The following is a 25,888-nucleotide window of genomic DNA, read 5'->3' on the forward strand; positions in this document are numbered from 1 at the left end:
TGGGAGTCCTTAGACATTTCCAGAGGACTCTCAGGAAAGATAGTCGCTGTCTTTGTAACATGCTAAGGAAAGTCAAGAATCATTTACTTTGGTCTAGTTGTTTCAAATTCTGAACCTTATCATCCTCTGTGGGTATGTAGACTGTTTGGATGGCACAGGGTATTCTAGTTGTGCCTAGTAATTTAGAAGCAGAGCTCATGGGCGGTGGGGCTTATGATACAAAAATCTACACCCCCCCCCCACATACACACGCACACTTCCCACAGACAGCTTTTACGCCTTACATCTTCCTGGTTATCACACTAACATTTCCCAACCCCTCAGCATGTGTCTGAGAAGGAAGCAAGACAACACTTAGGTCAGAGCTGCTTTTCTTCCCTGTTGCTTTGTAAACTCATTTCTTTGTACTTGGCTCCCTCTGGTGGGATGTTCATGGCGGGGAAGTAAGATCAGCTATGAGACTGACATTCAGACCATTCTGAAGGGACCAAGCTAGGGGAGGAAATCTGAGCTTGATGACAGCCACCCCATTCCTCATATACTGTGTCTCAGCTATCTGCTCTCCTTTAAAACTCGTGAGAGTAACTAGGAATTAATCCTGACTTTCCAATTAGACAGGTTCAAAGACATGGACTTAAACTGAAATTCCTTGCAGCTTTTAGGATCCTCTATCAATTTTTTTCTAGCTTCAATTCCTTTGTTTTCCATTGCTGTAAAAATATCCTGATTAAAGCAGTTTGGGAGGGAACAGGTCTGTTTTCTCTCTCAGTTCCAGACTGCACTGGAAAATCAAGGCGTCAGGAAGCTAAAGCAGCTGATTTTATCCAGTCAAGAACAGAGAACATGGGTGCTCACGTTCCTTTTCTCTTCGGTTCAGGACCCCCAATCCAGGGAATGAGTCCTCCCACTTTAGTGACCATAATACAATCACTGCAGGCCAATCTAATCTAGGAAATGCCTCATTGAGACTCTTCCCCAGTTAATTCAGATGGTGTGTCAAGCTGGGGTGTGCCCACTGGAACTGCAAGCATATTGACTCAAGCACAAATGGACAGTGAGGAAGACAAATTCCCAAAGGAGAATCGGTTTTCTTTTTGGGAGATGGAATGGATGTGGAGAAAGCAGTCATACAAAGTGGGTTGGAACTGAGTTGTATGCATGCCAAGTCAATTCAGTAAATAGCTCCTGAGAATTCACTTTTGGAGGAGCATCTATAATACACATTCATAGACATTTTCCTACCAACTCTACAGGCAGTTACCTATTCCTGTGTGGCAAAGCACGCTTTAAAAAATATGGTAGTGCTAGAGATGAATTTCAGGGCCTTATGTACAATAGGCAGACACTAGAACATTGAACAAAACCCTTGAACTATAGCAAATTTATTCCTCAGCCGGGTGGTGGTGGTGCACACCTTTAACCCCAGCACTCGGGAGGCAGAGGTAGATGGATCTCTGAGTTCGAGGCCAGCCTGGTCTACAAGAACTTGTTTCCCCCATCAGGGAGTAGCAAATTGTCATCACTGTGTCCTCAGGATGCCAGGTGTTTTACCTGTTTCCAGTGTATGCATGCATGAGGACAGGATCAGATCCTTTAGAACTGGAGTACAGGCAGTTGAGAGCTGCCATGTAGGTGCTGGGAATTGAGTCTGGGTCCTCCAGAACAGCAAGTTGTGCTAACCGGTGAGCCATCTCTCTGGCTCCTCTTTATTAAAGGTTAACTGAGACTGTGGTGTGTGTGTGAGCATGAGTGCTGGTACCCTCAGAGACAGGCTCTCCTGTATCCTAGTTGGGTTTTTGTTGCCATGATAACCACCATGAGCAAAAGGAGTGTGGGGAGGAAAGGGTGTATTTCAGCTTACAGCTGTAGTCCATCATGAAGGGAAGTCAGAGCAGGAACCTGGAGACAGGAACTGAAGCAGAGGTCATGGAGGAATAATTACTGGTGTGTTCCCGATGGCTTGATCAGTTTGCTTTCTTATATATCCTAGGACCACCTGTGGTATTACCCACAGTGGGCTGGGCCCTCCCACATCAATCAATCAATCAAGAAAATGCCCCACATACTTGCCTATTGGCCAATTTGATAGATACAGTTATCATTCTCTCATAGATGTCCCTGGCTTGTGTCAAGTTGACAAGTGTACACTGAGATGCTGGAGTTAAGGGTCTTCCGTAAAAACAGTGTGTACTCTTACTCACTGAGCCATTTCTCCATCCCCCTTCTTGCTGCTTTTTTTTTTTAAGAACCTCTGGAAGGGCAGCCAGTGCTCTTAGTCCCTGAGCCATCTCTCAAGCCCTCTTGTTACTCATTTTTTATTTTTTTTTGATTTTCGAGACAGGGTTTCTCTGTAGTTGTTTTGGTGCCTGTCCTGGAACTAGCTCTTGTAGACCAGGCTGGCCTCGAACTCACAGAGATCCACCTGTCTCTGCCTCCCAAGTGCTGGGATTAAAGGCGTGCGCCACCACCGCCCGGCTGTTACTCATTTTTTGTTGTCTTGCTTTTTCCCTGAGACAGGATTTCTTTGTGTAACAACCCTGGTTGTCCTGGAACTCACTCTATAGACCAGGCTGACCTCAAACTCACAGAGATCCGCCTGCTTCTGCCTCCCGAGTGCTGGGATTAAAGGCATGCGCCACCACTGCCTAGCTCGTTGTTACTTCTTAAACATAACAGTGCCCTTGCACTCTGTCTAGAATCTTCCCCTCTCCACCAGATACTTTGTTTTATAGCCTTCCTTCCCCTGTTAAATGTTTGCCAAATATAATGATTGCTAACACTGATTAAAATAGGTACTATGTGGATTACCTCATTTAATCTTCAGCACCTATGAGGTAGAGAATGCTTACATTAGGTTTGATTTCCAACTCTGCATAAGCCTATCCTAGTGTGAGTAATAATCCCTACACTCAGGAGGAAGAGGCAGAAGATCAGAAATTCAGGGTTATCCTCCAATCCTTAGCAAGTTGAGGGGTCAGCCTGGGCTACCAGAGTCTCCTTCTCAAAACCCAAAATCAAAGGGCTGTTGATTCTTACCATCAAGTCAACAGCCTTAAATTGATACTGGGGTGCCTACATGGTAGGAAAAGAAACTCGACTCCTACAAGTTGTCCTCCGACCTCCACTGCTACATGCCGCCCCCGCACGCCAAATTTTAAAATGTTGAAAAAACAAACCCTAATAGGTGATTATTATTGGTAACCAAGAATATAAATTCAAAGCTGGAAAATGGATGGCACAGGCCATAAACTAAGGTAGTGGCAGTGAAATAAACAGTGGAATAAATGTGATGCTTAGAGCTTAGGGTCAGCAAGACTAGGTCAAAGACTAGATGTAGATAGCATTTTGGAGGAAAAGGAAAGTGACTTCTAGGCTTTCGCTGGGGTTGACCTAAGTAAAATAAAAGGAGAGAGTAGGGGGAATCCAGTTTGGGATGCGCTGAATTTGAGGTGACTGTGGTGCTCAAGGATAGGATTTCGGCAGCAGCGGAAGACCGCCTGAAAAGAAATGGGGAGAAACACAGGAGGTGGGTCCGTGGCTCTCAGAATTTCTTCAGCAGCTGCTGCAGGAAAGGCGTGGGGAAGGCTAAACAAAGAGCGCAAACACAGCCTTTGATCATACGGCCCCTTTAAGAAGCGCGCTCCCGGTCCCAGCCCGCCTAGTATGCAAATTGAGCAGCTGGCGGGAGCGCGCGGCTGATACCCGGCCTAGGCTGCGGCGGTTAGTCCTCTCCCGGCCGCCGTCGCCACCGACATATTGCCCGCAGGAGCTGCGGCGGCGAGCGGAGAGCGCCGGGGGAAGGAGATGGGTGAGCAGAGCTGGCTGGGCTCGCCGGGGCCGCGGGATAGGGGTGGCTCGGCTGCTAGCCGTCGCCCCACGCGGACCGGAGCCGCGGGGAGGGGGAGGGGAAGGACGCGGCGCAGACCGGACCCCGCCCCTCCGGTCCTGAGGGGGCGGGACACTGCGTGGTGGGTGGAGCTTCCAAAAAGAGGAGGCCCGGACCATGGGGGGGGGACTGCGGCGGGGGAGGGGGGGGAATGGATGGGGGGGACCGGACACACTTGGGCTTCGTGGGGGTTGACGGGGGTGAGACGGGCTGCGACCTAAGGGTACGGGTGGGCGCCGGTGTGACAGAGAACCTTCTGGACTAAAGGGGCTTACGCTGCGGGCTATGGGACAGTAGGGAGACCCAGCCCCCGAAGATAGCCCATTTTGAGCCAAGCTTCTAGTCCTCGAGAGCTTTGACTAGCATGTGGGCGCAGTCTTTGGGGTGACAGTTGTGTGTGATGGGGGTTCCTGGGCTGAGGACTTTATGTGGGTGCTGAGCTTCTAAAAGAGTGGGCGTGGGCAGAGTTCTTGGGCTATGTGGGGTTTTCCAAGCCAAATATAACAGTATATGAACAAAGCTTCCGGTGTGGAGGCTTGGTGAGGTCAGAGCTTTGGACATGCACATTTTGAAGACCTGTCAGAAAACCCTCAGAGCCAGGGAAGCATGGACACATTATGTATGAATGGAGGCTACAGTGTTGCCATGAGGAAGATGAACAAGTTATAACTTCAGTTAAGGATTTGGGAGCTGTGTGCAGGTTGCTGCCCGGCATCTTAGGCTAGACCACTAAGCTTAAGGATATAGCTTTGTAAAATCTAAGTTTTGGATACCCTACCATGGCACTGCCTCAGAGGCCATTCCGTTAAGCTCAGGCCTTGGATCATTGAGTTAGATCTCAAAGCCCTAGAGGAAAAACTTGTCTCATATCCGACTAGATCGTAAATTACTGGAGACTCATATCCAGATGAAGTGCGGCAGATACCAGAGCTGAGAAGCTCATGACTCAGAGCCTTCTACTTACTGCCTCTTGCATCCTGGAAACTCAGTTTACTATTCTGAAAATACCACCTCACTGCTACTATCCACTTATCGATATATTCCCCAGTAAACTGGAATAAAGAAACAGCAGTGACAAAGGCATATACAGTCTGGTGGCACATGCCTGAAATCCCAGCCCTTGGGAGGCTGAGGCAGGTAGATTGTGAGTTTTAGGCTACCCTATGCTACATAGTGAGTTGCTTTAAAAAATTAATTTACTGACCTTCCATTTTAGTGAGACAGTAAACATGGTTTTTTGTTCGTTCACTTGTTTTTCAAGACAGGGTTTCTCTATAGCTTTGGAGCCTGTCCTGGAAACTAGCTCTTGTAGACCAGGCTGGCCTCGAACTCACAGAGATCCACCTGCCTTTGCCTCTCGAGTGCTGGGATTAAAGGCATGCGCCATCACTGCCTGGCCGAGACAGTAAACATGATAACAAATAAGATAATTTCAGAGGTCCTGGAGAGATTGCTCGGCAGTTAAGAGTGTTTGTTACTCTTTGCAGAGAGCCTAGGTTCAATTTCCTGGCACCCACATTATGACTCACAGCCATCTCGAGTTCTGGCTCCAGGGATCTGAAACCCTCTTCTGACTTCTGCACCCGCTGGGCACAAATGTGGTACACATGCATACATGCAGGCAAAACATTCATACACATAAAATAAATTTTTAAAAAACTTAAGAAAAAAAGAGAGACAATTTCAGCCAGGCAGTGGTGGTACATGCCTTTAATCCCAGCACTTGGGAGGCCGAGGCAGGCGGATGGACCTCTATGAGTTTGAGACCAGCCTGGTCTGCAGAGTGAGTTCTAGGACAGGCTCCAAAGCTACAGAGAAACCCTATCTCGAAAAACAGCAACAACAAAGACCACTTCAGGGATTGAATTGTGGGAAAAAAAAATAGAAGTTAGAGAGAGTAATGGAGGCAACCCTTCAGAAACGGGGTTGGGGGGCTAGTGAAAGGCTCAGTGGATGAAGTGCCTGCTGTGCAAGCTTGAGGAGCAGAGCTGGGGTCCCCAGCACCCATCTGAAGCTGCCTGGGCGGGTGTGGCAACCCACCCGTAATCAATCCCAGCACTTGGGAGGCAGAAATGGATCCCTGGGGCAGACTGGTTAGTGAAATGATGAGCTCTGAGCTCAACAAGAGACCCTGTCTCAGTAAACAAAGTGGAGCATCATCAAAAAGTCACTGACTGGGCAGTGCTGGCAAGCACCTTTGATCCCAGGGTTTGAGAGGCAGAGACAGTTAAATCCTTGAGTTTGAGGCCAGCCTGGTCTACAGAGTGAGTTCCAGGATAACAGAGAGACCTTTCCTTTAAAACACAAAAAACAAAAACAATAACAACCAAAAATCACTACCCCCCCCCAAAAAAAAAACAAAATGAAAAGACACTGGTCTTAAATTTCTGGCCTTCAGCCACACACACACAAACATACATAGGTACACATACATGAACATAAACAATTGTCAGTAAGGTGACATTTGCTGGTGATGAATCTTAGTGGTAGAACATGTGCTTAGTATGTTTAAGAAAGAAATGAATTTTTTTTTTAAAAAGAAGGCTTGCGAAGATAGCTTAGTGTGTAATGTAGTTGCCATTCAAGCATGACGACCTGAGTTTGATCCCCAGAACCCATGTAAAAAAGTTGAGTGTGGTGGCATGAGCTTGTAAGCCCAGCACTGTGGAAACTGATACCAGTGGGTCCTGGGGCTCCCTGGCCAGTTGGCCTAACCTAATTGGCAGGTCCCAGACCAATGAGAGGTCCTGATTTTGAAAGTAACAAGAACAAGGTAGAGACCTGTGCAGACCTGCCGACCTGAGTTCAGTCCCTGGAACCCAGCTCCCAGAAGTTACTTCTGACCTCTCTGTGCACGATGTGGTATGCACTCTCTCACACAGGGTAATACCAAGTAAAATAAAAATGGAAAATTTCCACTAGAAGAAGAAAAATAAATTAAAAAGTGCCGTTAGGAAGAGCTCTCCTGACCAAAGGTACAGGATGACTTACTGGGGAGAGGGGAGAGAAGCGCGCTAGCTAAAGCACAGGGAGGGATGGGGTGCACGGCAGAGAACAACAGGTGAGATCTGCTTTATAGGCCCCTGAAGTTTGAGTAAGAAAGTGAATACATGAACTCAAGGCTGGCCTCCCCAACATAGCAAGTTCCAGGAAAGCCAGGCTTACATAAAGAGACACTGTTTCAAAAATCAAACAGAAGAAAGGAAGACAATGAAATACCAGTTCATTGAAAGATAGTATTGTTGTCATCCTTGACATGTGCCCTACAGGAGGACGAAGAGGTCCCAACAGGACGTCTTACTGTCGAAATCCACTCTGTGAGCCAGGATCTTCAGGGGCCTCTGGTGGAGGCCATACTTCCAGTGCATCTGTGACCAGCGTCCGTTCTCGAGCCAGGTAAGCCCCTCTCATTCCTTCCTGTGGCAGTGTGGAGGCCAGTATCCCTTACTGGATGTTAGGATGCACTGTGTCCTACATATCAGATGGAGTTAGAGGGGTCTGAGTAGCCACAAAAGCCAGAGCAAGCTTCGAGGGTGTTCTCTTGGGGAGATGCCATGAGACTGGGTAGAACAGACACAGCCCTCGGTTCCAGTTGAGTTCTAGTCCTGGTTTACTGATGGCTGCTTGCACAGGTTGCCATCTGCCTCTGGACCGCCTTTTCCTAATCTGTAAAGCAAACCTAATAACTCCTGGGAAGTGTGGGAGACTGGAATCAAATTGGGAGGAAAGGCTCTTTTCTCACGTCCTTTGTCTCCCGGGCAAGCTAAGGAGGACTCCATCCCTGTGAGCTGTTGGAGTCCGCAGGCCTGTATCCAGAAGCTTTTCCCATCGGGTCCTCAGGTTCGCTCCTGATGTTACTATTTTCTCCCTCCAGGACCAGTTCTGGGACAGGCCTCTCCAGCCCTCCACTGGCCGCCCAGACAGTTGTGCCTCTACAGCACTGCAAGATTCCCGAGCTGCCAGTCCAGGCCAGCATTCTGTTTGAGCTCCAGCTCTTCTTCTGCCAGCTGATAGCCTTGTTCGTGCACTACATCAACATCTATAAGACAGTCTGGTGGTACCCACCCTCCCACCCACCCTCCCACACCTCCCTGGTATGTGCTCAATCATGGTCGTGTGTGTGTGTGTGTGTGTGTGTGTGTGTGTGTGTGTGTGTGTGTGTGCGCGTGTACGCGCGTGTGCGTGTTGCTTGGCTTAAATTTAGCATAGCTTACCAAGCAACACTATATACCTGGTTCCATACTGGGCCTGATGAAGGTAGAGGGAACAGAACTGATGACTCTTAACTATTTCTAGTGTGCTTAGGACTCTGCTGGGCACAGATTTGAATCTGACACAGACTGGGTCTTAAGGCCTGTCTGAGAGCTGAGTCATGGGCCTGTATGAATGTTCCAGGGGTGGAAAGAACCCTGGACAGAAGAGGAGGTTCAGGAACATGGGTGTTAGAGCAAGAATGCTCACACACCACTCTCTTATCCCCAGGGACTGTCCCACTTCCCTTCTCTGGGTCCTGTTCTACTCCTCTAGGTAATTTCCTGGCCTGAGTCAGCTGGAGGCCAATGAAGGTCAGAGAATGGGGACAGTCTCTGTGGAAAGGACTGGGCAGTGGGAGGTAATGGGTATGAGAAAAACCTGTGTGTGGAGAAGGGGCCCATGTGACCCCCAGGCCTCTGCCCCGACAGAACTTCCACCTGATCGACTTCAACTTGCTGATGGTGACCACCATTGTGCTGGGCCGCCGCTTCATTGGGTCCATCGTGAAGGAGGTGATTGGGTCCTAGAGGCTGGCCAGGGACTTTGGGACTCCCCTTTTCCCCTGGGATGCCAAGAAGGCAACACCTAACCCTTAACCTAAGGCATTTCTTTGAGGTCCTCATGGACTTATCTGAAGAATGGTAATGGTGTTCATTGGCTCTCCCAACCCACTGGGCATCAGGAAGACTGACTGTACTGGGCTCCTCCCAGCCTGCTGTGCACCTTTCCCTGGGTGGGATTATAGGCCATGTTCAGTGGGGTTTGGGCATGGCTTCTGTGGCCTCCATCCAAGGCCCCATCCTGTCATATCTCACCCCGACCCAGGCTTCTCAGAGGGGGAAGGTCTCCCTCTTTCGCTCCATCCTGCTGTTCCTCACACGCTTCACCGTTCTCACGGCAACAGGCTGGAGTCTGTGCCGGTCCCTCATCCACCTCTTCAGGACCTACTCCTTCCTGAACCTCCTGTTCCTCTGCTATCCGTGAGTACCCTCACCTCAGCCCTCACTGCCTAGCACCAGACGCTTGACTCTGTCCTCTGTATGGTTGGGTTATCAGGTCTCCCTCCATATCTTGAGGACTCGCAGGCAGGCAGGCAGGCAGCAGCAGTAACCTCTTACGATGTCTAGTGACATCTCCTGAGATCAGGGTGATTAGCTTTTTTCTTTTGCAGAAGAAATTGAAATGGTATAAGCTATTCCATCTCTCCTGGTAGGAGGTTGGAATGGGATTCAGATCTAATGAATACCCAGGGGAACATTTGCAGACGGAAATGATTGGGTTTTCTTTGTCTCTCTGTCTTTCCTTTCTCTCTTTTTTTTTCCCCCGAGGGGGCGGGGTTCTGCTCTCTGCATCACTCACATCCCCCTCCCCTTTCACCTTCTCTCTCTCCCCCCTCAGTGTTTATGAAATCTCCTGATGCTTCTCCATGTCTTTGTTTACATGTCTCTATGCATGTCTGTGTGTGAAATATACCTGTGTGTATATGTGTCTGCATAAGCACATGTATGTTTGTCTTGGTGTCTGCTTAGCTCACTTGCCTGCCCCACCGGAAATTCAATTGTTCAAGATGGAGAGATGGTATCTGGGAAGAACTGCCCTTTTCCGGTCCAGAATCCAGTAGTCTTCTGGCTACCAGGGCATTAACAGTTACTTCCTGACCTTGTCCTTTCTGGGTCTTGGAAAGCCTCAGAGCTAGGTCCTTCGGTTTCCTACCCTCCAGGACTAAGAACATGCTGGTGTAGGTGTCCTGTCACACCTGCTGTATTATAAGTAGGATTTTTGTGAGTTTAAAAGGTATTTATCAGCCAGGTGGTGGTGGCGCACGCCTTTAATCCCAGCATTCAGGAGGTAGAGAGGCTGGATCTCTGTGAGTTCAAGGGCAACCTGGTCTACAGAGTGAGTTCCAGGACAGCTAGATGTAGACAGATTTTTCTTTGGGCTGCCAGCTCACAAAAATAAGACAGAGACTTATTATTAATTATGAAAGCTCAGCCTATGGCCTACGCTTGTCCCACTAGCTCTTATAACTTAAATCCACCTGTTTCTATTCATCTGTGTACTGCCACATAAACTGTGGCTTTTACCTCTCTGCACACAACTGGTGACCCTGTCTTTCTTCTTCCCAGAGCTGTCCAGAAGTCCTGCTCATGCCTCCTGCCTAGCTATTAGCTGTTTAGCTTTTTATTGAACCAATCACAGTGACACATCTTCACACATTATAAAGGAACAGTCCACAACAGCCAGAGATCTACAGAGCAACCCTGTCTCAGAAAGAAACAAAACAAAAATACACACGCACAGACCAGTCTTTAAGTCTATGAGTATTTTGACTGCGTGTCCATATGTGTATGAAGTGCCTTTGGGGGCAGGAAGGTGGTGTCAGATCCCTCGGATTTGGAGTTATGACAGTTATGAATTGCCATGTGGGTGCTAGAAGCCGAACCCAAGTCTTCCAAGTCTTCTACAAAGAGTAACAAGTGTCTTTTTTTTTTTAAAAAAAAGATTTATTTATTTATTATGTATATGACATTCTGCCTCCATGTATGCCTGCACGCCAGAAGAAGGCGCCAGATATCATTACAGATGGTTGTGAGTCACCATGTGGTTGCTGGGAATTAGAACTCAGGACCTCTGGAAGAGCAGCCAGTGCTCTTAACCACTGAGCCATCTCTCCAGCCCAAGTAACAAGTCTTAACCACTGAGCTATCATCCCCAAGAGAGAGGTTTTTATATACTAGCCTGACTTTGAATTTGAGGGCTAACCTTGAAGCTGACCCTCGCCTCCACCTCAGGAGTGCCGAATTACAGGTTTTTGCCGTTGTGCCCATCATATGTGGTGCTGGGGATCCCAACCCGGAACTTCCTGTATGCTAGGCAAGCGCTCTACTCCTTCACTTTTAGATTTTAATTATGTGACTGACATCTGTCTTTTAAAAGCCTTTTTTGTACCAGGTGGTAGTGATGTACACCTTTAATCCCAGGATTTGGGAAGCAGAGGCAGAGTTTGAGGCCAGCCTGGTCTACAAAGTGAGTTTCAGGACAGTTGGGACTGTTACACAGAGAAACCCTGTCTTGAAAAACCAAAATTGTTGTGTTTCTTAGTTTTGTGGTACTAGAAATGAACCCTACAAGCTCGTGCATTTCAAACAAGCACCCTGCAGCTGAGCTACATCCCTGGCCCTCTACAGAAGCTGTATTGATTTGGTTTGGTTTTGGTTTTTTTGGACAGGATTTTGTGTAGTCCTTGCTGGCTCCAGCTTGCTGTGTAGCTGAGTTCAAGCTGTGTCTCTGAACTCTTGATGCTCTTACCTGTGCCTCCAGAGTGCTGGGGTGACCGGTGTATGCAACCACACCCATCACTAGACTTTTTTAATATTCATATCATACCACATGTGATGGTATATAACTGATATTTCTAGTAAGCAAGCAGGGTTCGCCTTGTCTAGTTCCTTTGGTTTCTTCCAGTCTTTCCTTGAAGCACTCCTGTGTTGTGCTAACATTTTATGGGTAGGTGAATTTGTGGGGAACAAAATACCTGTAATGGGGGGCTGGAGAGATGGCTCAGAGGTTAAGAGCACTGACTGCTTTTTCAGAGGTCCTGAGTTCAATTCCTGGCAACCACATGGTGGCTCACAACCATCTATAATGAGATCTGACGCGCTCTTCTGGTGTGCAGGAAAACATGTTGTATATAACCAATAAATAAATCTTTAAAAAAAAATTTAAAAAATACCTGTAATGGATATACACTGTGTTTATTGGGATTTTTTTTTACCCAGACAGGGTTTTTCTTTGGAACCTGTCGTGGAACTAGCTCTTGTAGACCAGGCTGGCCTCAAACTCACATAGATCCACCTGCCTCTGCCTCCCGAGTGCTGGGATTAAAGTTGTGTGCCTCCACCGCCACTTTTTTTTTAAATTCTTATTTTATTTGCTGAATGTGGAGGTTCATGCCTTTAATCCCAGCATGCTGGAGGCAGAGGAAGGTGGAATTCTTTGAGTTTGAGACTAGCCTGGTCTGTATATTGAAGACCAGGCCAGTCACAACTATACAGTTAAGCCCTATTTTGTTCCTTCCGCCTGCCTTTTTATTTATTTCATTTTATTTGTTTATTTTGGTTTTATGAAATGGGTTTTTCTCTGTAGCCCTGGGTATCCTGGGCTCTGTAAACCAGACTGGTCTTGAATTCAGATCTTTCAGGCTCTGCCTCCTAAGTGCTGGGACTAAAGTTGTGCACCGCCACTGCCTAGCAGGAGAAACCCTGTTTGTAAGAAAGGAAACAGAGGATTTTATCTATTTGCGTGTGTAGAGTGGTGTGTGCGCTGCAGTGCTAGAGGTTAAGTTGCAAGAGTAGGTTCTCCTTCCACCCTGGGGCTTCCCTGGCCAAACTCAGGATGTCAGACTTGGCCGCAAGCCCCTAGCCTGCTGAGCCCTCTCACTGGTCCTCGCGTTTCCACACTTGGATTTGTCTGTTTGTGAGACTTTAGAGATTCTGTCTTTCCCTTGTAACAAGTGCACACTTTTTTCACCCCTTCAGTATTAGCGCACAGTGGATTTCCAGCGATTAGAACCACTGCACAAAGAGTATTTCCCCTACATTTGTCATAAACTTTAACACACTGGGCCAGTGAGATGGCTTGGTGAGGAAAGGTGCTCCCCTGACACCCCGGGACCCACATGGCTAAGGAGAGAACCGGCTCCTTCTGGTTGTCCTCTGACATGCACAGGTGTGCTATGGCGTGCCTCCCTCCCTGCTCACCCCCTGCTTCCAGTAACTAAATTAATCCAGGCAGTGGAGGCACAAACCATTAGTCCCAGCACTCCTGAGGCAGAGGCAGGTGGATCACTGAGTTTGAGGCTAGCCTGCTCTACAGAACAAGTTCCAGGACAGCCAGAGCTAAACAGTGAAATCCTGTCTTGAAAGAAAGAAAACAAAACAGTAAATAAATTAATATAGTTAAAAAGTTAAATTAATATAAAAAGTAAATTAATATAGTTAAAAAGATAAAACAGCCTCCAATTGCACCATCCAGATTTCTAGTTCCCTGCTATAGGATTTCACTATGCAGCCCTGGCTGTCCTGGAATTCACTCTATTAACTAGGCTGGCCTTCAACTATCAGAGATCTGCCTGCCTCTGCCTCCCGAGTTTTGAGGCTAAAGGTATGAACCACCATTGTCTGGCAAAGTAAGTTTCTTAGCTGGGAGTCATGGTACAGTCCTATAATCCTTGCACTTAGGAGCAGGAGAGTTTTTACCAGCTACATAGCAAAGTTGAGGTTAGCCTGGGCTACATGAGACCTTCCACCCCACCCCCAAAAGCTGGGTATAATGGTGTAGGCCTTTAATCACAGCACTTGGCTGGCAGGCAGAGTTTGAGGCCAGCCTTATGTTGTTCAAGGACAGCCAGAACTACACAAAAGCAAGACCCTGTCTTAAAAAGGAGAGTTGGGGGGTTAGGGAGATGGCTCAGTAGCTAAGAGCATTGACTGCTCTGCTAGAGGACCTGGGTTCAGTTCCCGGCACCCACTTGACAACTCACAACTGTTTGTAACTCCAGTTCCAGAGGACCTGATACCCTTACAATAAAAGTAAATAATTAAAAAGCCAGGCAGTGATAGTGCACACTTTTCATCCTAGCACTCCAGAGGCAGAGGCAGGCAGATCTCTGACTTCAATGCTAGCCAGGTTTACAAAGTGAGTTCTGGGACACAGAAAAACCCTATCTCGAAAAAAATCAACAGTCAGCCAGGTGGTAGGAGGCAGAGGCAGGTAGGTACTTTCAAGACCAGCCTGGTCTACAAGAGCTAGTTCCAGAACAGGCTCCAATACAGAGAAACCCTGACTCTAAAAACCCAAAATAAATAAATAAAAACTTTTACTTACAGTGTTTTTTATTTTTTTGCTTTATTTATTTGTTTGAAATAGGTCTCATTGTATAACCCTACCTGACCCAGATCTAATTCATTGTGTAGCCCAAGCTGGCATCAAACTTACAGAGCTGCATCTGCCACTGATTCTCTAATGGGACTAAAGGCATGTTCCTCCATGTCTCACTACTTAAATTATTATATCTATACCTTTGATTGCCACTTAAAACTCTTAGTAATTTTATTATTAGCCAATATATTCATATAATTTAAGTTGTTTTAGTGGGATTTATATTTGTTTTTTTGGTTGGTTTTTTTCTCTTTTTTCTTTTTTTTTGGTTTTTTGAGACAGGGTTTCTCTGTGTAGCACTGGCTGTCCTAGAACTCACTCCGTAGACCAGGCTGGCCTGGAACTCAAAGATATCATGTGCCTCTGCCTCCCAAGTGCTGGGATTAAAGGTGTGCACCACCACTGCCTGACTTATTTGTTTGTTTGTCTTGTTTATTTAATGTTTGGGGTTTTCAGGGGAGCATGTGTTGAGACAGGATCTTCCTCTGTAGCCAGTTACATGCTCTGGCTGCTCATCCAGAGGCTCTGGGTTCCATTCCCAGCACTCACATGATACTGACAACTGTAGCTTCAGTTGCAAAAGATCCATAAACACTCTTCTGGTATCCTTGGGCATACGTGTAGGCAGAACACTCATGAAATAAAGCAAATATTTTATTTGTTTGTTTGTTTGTTTATTTGCTTTTTCAAGGCAGGGTTTCTCTGTGACTTTGGAGCCTGTCCTGGAACTTACTCTGTAGATCAGGCTGGCCTTGAACTCACAGAGATCCACCTGCCTCTGCCTCCTGAGTACTGGGATCACCGCCTGGCCCTAAAAGTAAATAATTTTTAAATCAAAAGATATAAGAAGAAGAAGAAAGATATAATAGTGTAAACCGGGTGGTGGTGGCACACGCTTTTAATCCCAGCACTCGGATCTACAAGAGCTAGTTCCAGGACAGGCTCCAAAGCTACAGAGAAACCCTGTCTCGACAAACAAAAAAACCCAACCAAACAAAAGAAGATATAATAGTGTAAATTGAAAAATTCTACCTTGACTGCTGCTACCTCCCAGTCATCTCGTTTCCCTTCTAAGGAGGAATCAGCGCTGTTTCTGTTTCTTAGATACCTGGACTGGAGATGAGTGCATCCACAAGCATACCACACACAGCGTGCGAGCACATGCACGCTGATTCCCTACAATCTGGAGCTCAGCTCAGTGGTTAACAGCACATATTCTCCCTGGGGACAGGAGTTCAGTTCTCAGTACCCATGTTTGTGGCTGACAACTGCCTGTAACTCTAGCTCCAGGGGATACAACTCTGTTTCTGGACTCTGGGAGTCACACATGCACATATTCACATGTACACACTACCGTATACATATGATTAGATTTTTTTTTTATTTAAGAAAAAATATTAGGACTCTAGCCATCCCCCGTTCTTTTCTCTTTCCTCCTCTCACTTCCTGGTGACTATAGGCATTTATGTGTCAAGATTGGTATTCACATTCTCTTATATAACCACATCTAAGCTCTCCATCTTTGTCTGAAGCTAATTATAAAAGTTAAAACCACTAAGTTTGTTGCCTTAGGAAGAGTGCAAAAATAACATTCATTGTAGTTCCTAGGCTATGGTCTTGGGCCTCGTGAAAAGACTTGCTAGTGTAAGAGTCAGACGGTTTCTCTCCGATTCTATCAGTCCTTAAACTCATGCTATATTTTAGTGTGCTTCATATTTACATAATAGAACCCTTAAGTGGAGTTTGTAATTGCCATGTTTCTTGGTGACAAAAGAAAGATGGCCTGTCATCACATCCTCATTTACCCAGCCCTTCCAGCATATCACCTGTTATCTGGAGCCCATTCCCTCCCCTGCCAGAGGTCTCCCACCTTAGGCCTCCATCCTCCTGCTCCAGAATGAAGTGCCTGCTTTGTAGGCCTGCTGCGTAGCTCAGCCTGGGACTTCCTTGCTGCCCTCCTGAATCGCATGTTTTCTTAAATCCCATGCTTCTTGGGTTTCTCCCTTATTTTGCTAAGTGCATTGTCAGGTAATTGCCTTAGCAATGACTGGGAAATATGTGTTTTATGTCCTTTTATGTCCAAAGTATCTTTTTCTACCTTTACTCTGGTTTGTCTTTGAGAGTCTTTTTTGTTTCGGTCTTTTTCTCCATTTATCTATATGTATGTGTTTGAGCCTATGAATTTATGTGTGCTGCAGGATGTATGGGTGATGGGAACCGAACCTGGCTTGAAGAGGTGTAAGCACTCTTAATTACTGAGTTACACTCCAGCTCTCTCACCCTTATTCTTTGGTTTTGTTTTGATTTTTCAAGACAGGGTTTCTCTATGTAACAGCCATCCTGAAACTAGCTCCGTAGACCAGGCTGGCCTCACACTCACAGAGATCTGCTTCCCTTTGCCTCCCAAGTGCTGGGATTAAAGGTGTGCTCCTCCACCACTGGCTTGTTATTCTTATAAAAAGAAGACGTTGCATGTAGAATACTTAGTCTGAGCCAGGTGGTGGTGGAGCATGTATGTCTTTAATCCCAGCACTCAGAAGGCAGAAACAGGTAGATCTCTTGAGTTTGAGGCCATCTAGTTTTCAGAGTGAGTTCCAGGACAGCTACACAGAGAAATTCTTGTCTTGGGGGGAAAAAAAAAGACTTAGCCCGAACCATAGACTGTGCTCAGTGAATGTGGGTGCTATGGTGATTGTTAGTTATCACCATGCAGGAAAGAACTTCCTTCTCGCTTCCTACTGTGTCCTCAGTTCTAGCATGTGCTTGATGCTGAGATGTGTTTTCAACCATTGACTTGGATGGAAAGACGGAGGTATAGGAGAATTAGTAAATTTTCCTCTCAGAGTATCCAGGAGATCTGAGGCCCAGAGGGAAAAGCAGAGTTGTGTCCCTGCCCCCCTGCCCCTAGGTTGAGGGTCGGGATTCTGACTCTTGGACAGACCTGGCCTCATCACTGTCTTCTGCAGCAGGTTTGGGATGTACATTCCGTTCCTGCAGCTAAACTATGATCTTCGCAAGACGAACCTCTTCAACCATGTGCCTTCCATGGGGCCCCGAGAGGCGGTCAGTGGCCTGGCAAGGAGTCGGGACTACCTGCTGACACTGCGGGAGACTTGGAAGCAGCACACTCGACAGCTGTATGGCCCAGAAGCCATGCCTACCCATGCCTGCTGCTTGTCACCGAGCCTCATCCGCAATGAAGTTGAGTTCCTCAAAATGGACTTCAATTGGCGCATGAAGGAAGTGCTTGTCAGCTCCATGCTGAGTGCCTATTATGTGGCCTTTGTTCCTGTGTGGTTTGTCAAGGTACATAGCTCAACACAAGCAAAGAGGCTTGCCGCCCTCCCCCAAGCCCTCTTGTATAAGTAACTCTCCTGGGGTTTTCGTTACTTGTTTTCTAGAGGGGGGTGTGCGCGCGCACATGTGAGAGTGCATTTGTGAATGTATGTGTGTGTTCATGAAGCCAGAGATTGTTATTGGGTGTCTTCCTCAGTAGTTTTTATTTATTATGCATACAGTGTTCCGTATTTTTTTTATTTTGGAATTATTTATTATGCATACAGTGTTCTGTCTGCGTGTATGCCTGCAGGCCAGAAGAGGGCGCCAGATCTCATCATAGATGGTTATGAGCCACCATGTGGCTGCTGGGAATTGAACTCAGGACCTTTGGAAGAGCAGCCAGTGCTCTTAACCTCTGTGCCATCTCTCCAGCCCCATCCACCTTATTTCTTGAGATGGTCTGTCATTAAATCTGGAGCTTGACTAGACCTAGAGGTCTTCCTGTCTCTGCTTTCCCAGTGTTGAATATACAGATGCCAAGCCACCGTACCTAGCATAGGTTTTGAAACCGGAAGTCAGTTACTCTTGCTTGTGCACCAAATGATTTACCTATTGAGTCATCTTCCCAGACTCATCTCTACCAGTTTTGATTGGATATCTCCTCTGGAGATCTGGAATAAAGAGAATAAGGTTACCTTAAAGGGAGTGACCTATCCAAGAACTCCTAATTAATGGAAGAGACTTGGTAAGTCAGTGGCTGCTTTGGCATGGGTCTGAGTGTCCTGTTTTGCCATTGGATAAAGAAGTCAGGAGCTAGGGCAGGAGTGATGACTCAGCAGTTCATGTGCACTGCTGCTCCTGCAGGGTTCAGTTCCCAGTGCCCACCCACATGGTGTCTCGTAATTGTTATTGTCCTTTTTTGTTTGTTTGTTTTTGTTTTTCGAGACAAGTTGTCTCTGTATAACAGCCCTGGCTGTCCTGGAACTAGCTCTGTAGACCAGGCTGGCCTCTAACTCACAGAAATCTGTCTGTTTCTGCCTCCAGAGTGCTGGGATTAAAGGTGAGCGCCACCACAGCTCGGCAGTGTCTCACGATTGTAACTTTAGTTCTAAGAGCTCTGCTACTCTCTTCCGGCCTCTGCAGGTACTGCCTCATGTGGTATATGTACGTACATGCTGGCAGAATACTTATACACTTAAAAAAATATTTTTTTGTTGTTGTTTTTTCTTTTGTTTTTTGAGACTGGGTTTCACTCTGGCTTTGGAGCCTATTCTGGAACTAGCTCTGTAGACCAGGCTGTCCTCAAACTCACAGAGATCCGCCTGTCTCTGCCTCCTGAGTGTTGGGATTAAAGGCGTGAGCCACCACCTCCTGGCAAGAAATAAATCTTGAAAGAAAGAAAGAAACCAAGAGTCATCAGATCTTAGTGACCTCAAAAGTGTCCCCTCTCTTCTCAGCTTCTTCTGGGAAGGTACCTCTTTAGTTGTAATAGACTGGAAATCTTGCTCCGGGATGCACTGTGCTAACATTGGTGTGTGTGTGTGTTTGTGTGTCACTGGTCAGCTTGTGGGAGTTGATTCTCCGCTTCCACAATCTGGGTGCTGGAGATTGAACTCAGGTTGTCAGTTCTGGAAGCAGGTACCTTTACCTCCTGAACCAGCTCTCTGGCCACAGGATAAACTTTAAAGGTTGGAGTTAGAAGCCGGGTGGTGATGGCCCACACCTTTAATCCCAGCACTTGGGAGGCAGAGGCAGGTGAATCTCCATGAGTTTGAGGTCAGCATGGTCTACAGAGCAAGTTTCAGGATAGCCAGGGCTACACAGAGAAATCCTGTCTCAAAAAACAAATCGAATTAAAAAAAAAATATATTGGAGGTTGAAAGCTGTTTTCTGCAGGTACTGCATGCACATGGTACACAGACACACATGGAGGCAAAATACTCATACACATCACATAAAATAATTTGTTTTCTAATTTGTATGTGTGGGTGTTTTTGCATGTATGGGTCTGTGTACCACTTATGTGCCTGGTGCCCTCAGAGGCCGGAAGAGGGTATTAGGTTTCCTGAAACTGGAGTTAGAAATAGTTGTGAGTCACCATGTCAGTACTGGGAATTGAATCTAGATCCTCTGGAAGAACAGCAGTCAATGCTCTTAACTATTGAGACACATCTCCAGCCCCACATGAAATTGTTTTTTTTTTAATTGGATGTGTTGAGGACTCTGCCTGCAGAGAACTTTGCTATGTACAGAATCTCTCTGATGCCTGGGTTGCTGGTGATTCCCCTTACTCTCATCTAACTAAAGAAGAAAGGAGAGCATAGACGAGTTAAATTATTTGCCAGAAGTCCCAGAGTTGTTAATGTACAGCAGAGCCGAACTGCTCCACTCTTTCCTTTGGATCCCTGAGCATGCTCTGACCCCGCGTGGGTGGCAGCAGAGCAGTATTCCATCATAGGAAACTGGTGGCCTTGGGAGCTGAGCTGCCCTTCCAAGGTCCATAATTGTTGATTTCAGGCCATCCTGAAATCTCCAAGGTTCCGCCCTGGCTTCTAGGTCAAATCAGGGAAGGATGAGGGCGTGAGGCCATCATGGACATCCTGAGCCTCACCCACCTCCTGCTCTCCCCAGAATACACATTACTATGACAAGCGTTGGTCCTGTGAGCTCTTCCTGCTGGTGTCCATCAGCACCTCTGTGATCCTCATGCAGCACCTGCTTCCCGCCAGCTACTGCGACCTGCTGCACAAGGCTGCTGCCCATCTGGGCTGCTGGCAAAAGGTGGACCCAGCTCTTTGCTCCAACGTGCTGCAGCACCCGTGAGTTGCCCCACCCTGCCCTGGCCAATTACCCTAGTTCTCCCAGTCACGGTATGAAGTTACTTCCCATCTTCTCATTAGCTCATTCAGTTGGCCAGCAAATAGTTATTAAACTTGTCTTATATATTAGAACTTGTATCTAGAGTGTGGTGGAGCTCTAGATAGATCTGTTCTTTGTCCGTGGGGAGCTTGCAGGTGTGCTATACATGGGAGGGGCACGGGTGATAATGCAGGGACACACTGACTTTCTCGTTCACTCTCTGACTTCTTGCTCATGCATGCAGTCATCACTCCTGCTCACTCATCCCTTCCCCATTGCATTGACTGCTCCTTTAGTTGTCATTCACTTCTACCTACGCCATCCCAGGCCTGGGGCTCTGCATCAGGCAGAGGAACTTGCTCTTTGACCTGTAAGCTAAGGGGAGCTATAGAGGACTTTGCACAGTAGAAAGAACCTTTCCAGTGTGTTCTTTTCAAAACCTCACTGAGGACAAGAAGCAGTTCTGTTAGCTCATGGCAAAGCCTGGCCAGTGAGGGAGAGCTGTAGGGGTGAAACAACAGATGAAATCTCTGAGAAGTTCACAGACTGATGCAAGAAGGTAACCACATGAGAATTAGCTAAGATTGTGAGCAAAAGGCCTAGCTGCAGGCTAACACTGTTCCCTGCACAGGAGCCTGGGGTGCTGAGCTAACCTTTCTTCAGCCTCCTCGTTCTTCACCAGTGCCTAATACCTGCACAGCCCTTCAACTGAGTCCCTGTCGCGATTATACTGATCCTCTCTCATTGAAGGTTCTCATACCTGCATCTGAAGCCAGCTGAGAGGAAGCTTCTAGGACAGCTTTGTAGGAGGAGGCCAGCTAAGGTAGAAGCACAAGAGAGCTCCAAGGCCAAGTGCCTTGTATTAATGCTCCTGTCAATCAGGATCCTTTTCCTGCTAGGTTTAGGAGGTTCAGAGAGAAGTGATCTTACTGAATGCTCCATAAGAGGACTTGGCTTACCCACCTATGCTGGAGAGAAGAAGGAGTAGAAGGAGAGAATGTAGCCGGATGTAATGGTGCATGCCTTTAATCCCAGCACTTGGGAGGCAGAAGCAGCCTCTGAGTTTGAGGTCTATAGAGTGAATTCCAGGACAGTTAGGGCTCTACAGAGAAATCCTGTCTTGAAAAAACCAGAAAAAGAAAAAAGAAAGAAAGAAAGCATGCTCCCTGTCTGTACCTAACCCAGGTCTCAACTAAGATCAAGACCCTTCGCACAGCTTCCAGGTTGCTTGACTGGGGCTGATGAGCCCATTGTTTTTTGTCCTATATACTAGCACACATTTGCCTCTAGCCAGACCAGACCTCTTTGGTTCTCATCTGCTTTATGCACTTCCACATCCAGTCTGTCCCCATAGTAGCTGTCCCCGTGGTAGCTGTTCCTGTGGTAGCTGTCCCCGTGGTAGCTTTCCCACATCCAGTCTGTCCTCATGGTAGCTTTCCCTGTGGTAGCTGTCCCCGTGGTAGCTGTCCCCGTGGTAGCTGTCCCCCATGGTAGCTGTCCCCGTGGTAGCTGTCCCCGTGGTAGCTGTCCCTGTGGTAGCTGTCCCCGTGGTAGCTGTCCCCATGGTAACTTTCCCCGTGGTAGCTGTCCCTGTGGTAGCTGTCCCCATGGTAGCTTTTGCTTGGAATGTTCTTTCTATCTTCCCTTATTTCCTGGGCACCCAGATGACCCCAGGTGCCCTCCTCCGTAAAGGACCTCTCCTTTCAGTGCTGTACACCACACTCCCTTCACCCGCTACCTTCTTTTCCTTTGTCTCCTGTCACTCATTCCAGGACTAAAAGCCTCTGGAAACCATGGCTCTCGCCCATGTAGCATGCAGCTGTCTCCTCTCTCCCATTGCAGTGCCTGGCTAGGTTTCGTGTTTATTTTTATTTTTTCTAACTGTTTAGATTCATTTCTGGATATGAGTGTTTTCTTTGCATATCTGGTGACCACAGAGGTCAGAAGAGGGTGTCGGATTCCCTGGAACTGGAACTACAGCTGGTGTGAGCCACTGCATGGGTGCTGGGATTTTAACCCAACTTCAAGAGCAACTGGTGCTCTTACTGTTGAGCCATTGCTCTAGCCCTAGTTTTTTTATGTAAAATTTACATAGAGTGAAATATACTATATAAACTACAAATTCTACAATTCTTTGAGGGTTTTTATTTATTTGTTTTTTCTCTCTTTTTTTTCTTTTCTTTTCCTTTTTTTTTTTTTTTTTTTTTTTTTGAGACAGGGTTTTTATGTGTAGCCCTGGCTTTCCTGGAACTCACTCTGTAGACCAGGCTGGCCTCAAGCTCAGAGATCTGCCTGCCTCTGCCTCCTGAGTGCTTAGAGTAAAGGTGTGTGCCACTATTCCCAGCTCTTTTAGTTTTGACAAAGGCATAAACATTCATTTAACCTACTACCTATATCAAGGTATAGTAAATTTCTAGCTCCATAGAAAATAATCTTCATAGTCCTTCCCAGTAAACCTCCCCCAATACACACACACACACACACACACACACACACACACACACACATACACCTAGCTGCCTACCTTTTCTTTCACCATAGGTTGGATTTTCCAGTTCTAGAGCCTTATATAAATGAAATTGTACATAAAATTTAGTTTGCATATTCCAGAACTTTATATAAATGAAATCATAAGTAGGCACTCCTGTTTGGTTGTTTTTTTTTTTTTCAAGACAGGATTTCTCTGAGTAGCCCAGCTGTCCTGGAACTTGTTCTGTAGACCAGGCTGGCCTCAAACTCAGTGATCCACCTGCCTCTGCCTCCCAAGTGCTGGGATTAAAGGCATATACCACCCCTGGTCTAAGTAATCACTCCTGTGTCCAGCTTCTTTCAGTCAGTGTTCTACCTTGTGGCCGTATGTTTAAGGGAATGAATCACTGCGGCAGGAGTATAGGGTACACGAGAGCTGCTGATAGCTGGAGGTCTGTCCCTGGAATCCCACAGGACATCGGAAGATACCCTGCTCTCATTTGGCTTCTCAGTGCCAGGTTTTGTGGCATGCCCTGAGGACACAGGCATGGAGCAGATGCTGTCTACTTCTAAAGGAATGATATGGACTGGGGAACAAGCTGATGGCAAACCCTGGGCAGTGTAGACCAGTAGTAGCAGGAACTTCAGGGAACAATACAAGATACTCAGTTTTGTAAAGAGTTTGAGAAAGGCTTTCTGGAGGATATTAGATTTGGAAAGATGAGAAAGAACCTTTCAGGACAGGGCATCAGGAAGATCAGTTTGTTTGGGGAGAGTGACTTAGGCAGGGATATGAGAAGTGCAGTAGAAGGCAAAGGTGCTGTATAGGAGCTCAAGAAGTCATGTCTAATCCCTGGGATCCTGCAAAACCTTCAGGACATTTTAAACATTTATTCCTGGTTCTGTGGACCCCTAGGAGGTTACAAGTGAGGCAAGTAGAAAGGGAAAAGGGTTTTCTTCCTAACCTCTCACCCCTGGACGTCTCAGTGCAGTGAATTACTTATGGTTGTTATCCCATTTTATAGAGGAGGCAGCTGGGACCAGAGGCGGAGTCCCAGTGTCAGAGCGATAGAAATGGAAGTAGAGTCCTAGTGACCACCCCGTGCCCGATTCTCTAGTATCCATTTTCATGGATGAGCTGGCGACAAAGTGTACTCTTGGACTGTGCCTCCAGGTGGACTGAAGAATGCATGTGGCCACAGGGTGTGCTGGTGAAGCACAGTAAGAATGTCTACAAAGCAGTGGGCCACTACAATGTCGCCATCCCCTCCGATGTCTCCCACTTCCGGTTCCACGTGAGTGTTCTTTTCTGGGCAGGAGGGTGGTACCTGATCTTCAGGACAGGGAGTGGGTGGGTTTAACAGGATGATGATGTCTGTTTTCACTATTTCCAAAGCCCAGAGGAGGATGGTGCACACATGCAGCCCAAGGGTGTCCACACGGGTCAGCATAACTGCAGCTCCCTTGCCTGCAGAGTACTGACTAGAGGAAGAGATGCTCATACAATCAAAGAAAGGGTTCTGCAGGACCTGGTGGCTCATGCCTTTAAGCCTACTGAGAAAAAGGGGGGTGGGAGGGAGGACGGACAGAGAGATCTTAGCAGTGGAAATAATACTGCTGATTCCCTGCTGTATTCAATGCATGTTTAACATATTCAAGAGAAACTTATTTACTTACTGAGAAACTTGGGAACTCATGTAAATGGCCTGAGTCAGCATAGGGAACAGGCTTGCTTGCCCTAACTCAGTAAGGCTCATGGCCTCCAATCCCTTTTCCAACAGAAACTTCATGGCACCTCTCTATTTCAAGGGCCTAGAATTCCTTTACTTCCTAGTGACCTCTGCTGGAGCTGGAGGACCCTGTGGAGCCAGGGCACTAAGGGTCATAGCTTGGGAGACCATTAACCTGGGCAGTCATCTTCATATCTCAGAGAGAGAAGAGTCTTGTTCCTACACTCACTGCCCAGGCCTGAACCCAGCATCCTGGTCCCTTCAGCTCCCCCACCCCCAGCTACAAGTTGGTGGTTCTTTTCCTTGCAGACTGAGATTCCTGGACACTTTTTTCTTGAGTTCTACATTCTGTTTTCCTTCCATGTCCTTGTAAGAGGTGTCACTATGTCCTCCGTGCTCACAGTCGAGGTGCTGTAGTGCGTACTCAGACTTCCTGTACTTGTGATGCCTAGCAATGAAAAATAAAGGAATGCCATTCCTTGCTGATGATACCAGATTTGCTGCTAAAGTCTGTTGCACTTACAAAGCCTGGGTTCAATCCCTAGCACTGTTTAAAAAAAAAAAAAAAAAAGGCGGGGATTCTGATTTGTTCATGTCCAACAATACTGCAGAGGTTAACATTAAAAACAGTTGAGCGGGGTATGGTGGTGCTTGTTTTGTTTTTAATCCCAGCACTCGGGAGGCCAAGGAAGGTGTTCAAGGCCAGTCTGCTAACAAATAAATGAAAAGTTGATTTTAGGCCAGAAAGAGTTTGAAATAGCAAGCAAGACCTCTTTCTCAGAGAAGGCTTTCCAGAAGTATCTTCAACAGCTTATGCGGAAGCAGCAGTACACTGTAAGCAAAGACAGATGAGGTGGCAGAGTTCACCCCTGACCTTACACAGTCTTTCCCCACCCAAATACACATAGGACCCCAAGGGCTTGTCCCCTTTACCATGCGCCAAGACCCCCTCATCCAAGGGACAGATTTTGGAGCATGCCCTCTGGCCTCTGCCTACCCTCCCCTGGGTAGTTCTTTTTCAGCAACCCACTGAGGATCCTTAACATCCTCCTGCTGCTGGAGGGCGCTGTCATTGTCTACCAGCTGTACTCCTTAATGTCCTCTGAGAAGTGGCACCAGACCATCTCCCTGGCCCTCATCCTCTTCAGCAACTACTACGCCTTCTTCAAGCTGCTCCGGGACCGCCTGGTGTTGGGCAAAGCCTACTCGTACTCGGCCAGTCCCCAGAGAGACCTGGACCACCGGTTCTCCTGAGCTCCAGGGTGATCCTTGAGACAGCAGCCAGGCTTCACCTAAGGGCCTCCTGGCTAAGGGCTGTTGGGTTTGTTTGGGAAGGGTGGGGAAAAAAAGACAAAAAAACAAAAACAAAAAAAATCCACCAGAGCTTTGTATTTTTGTTACTGTAATGTTTCTTTCTTTGATAATTGATGTGATAAGAAGAAAAGAAGTCTTATTTTTATACTCCCAACAA

At 47.0% G+C, this 25,888-nt stretch overlaps 1 protein-coding gene across 3 annotated transcripts; it reads left to right on the forward strand.

The window, feature by feature from the left end:
* The first annotated feature begins 3,675 nt into the window (after positions 1-3,675).
* Positions 3,676-25,888, forward strand: Tmem39b (transmembrane protein 39B). 3 transcript variants are annotated; one of them, XM_087904572.1, is made up of 9 exons: positions 3,676-3,808; positions 7,156-7,282; positions 7,761-7,980; positions 8,569-8,652; positions 8,966-9,120; positions 17,050-17,386; positions 19,991-20,178; positions 23,862-23,982; positions 25,429-25,888. In XM_087904572.1, the coding sequence occupies exons 1-9, from the start codon at positions 3,805-3,807 to the stop codon at positions 25,669-25,671; spliced, it is 1,479 nt and encodes a 492-aa protein (XP_087760698.1). In that variant the 5' UTR covers positions 3,676-3,804; the 3' UTR covers positions 25,672-25,888. The 3 variants fall into 3 exon arrangements, with proteins under 3 accessions (XP_087760698.1, XP_087760699.1, XP_087760700.1); XM_087904573.1 differs by lacking the exon at positions 25,429-25,888 and adding an exon at positions 24,469-24,908; XM_087904574.1 differs by lacking the exons at positions 3,676-3,808; positions 7,156-7,282 and adding an exon at positions 8,369-8,451 and having other exon boundaries at positions 7,842-7,980.

The sequence above is a fragment of the Myodes glareolus genome, chromosome 3, assembly GCF_982192425.1.
Source record: "Myodes glareolus chromosome 3, mMyoGla1.1, whole genome shotgun sequence".
NCBI classification, from domain to species: domain Eukaryota; kingdom Metazoa; phylum Chordata; class Mammalia; order Rodentia; family Cricetidae; genus Myodes; species Myodes glareolus.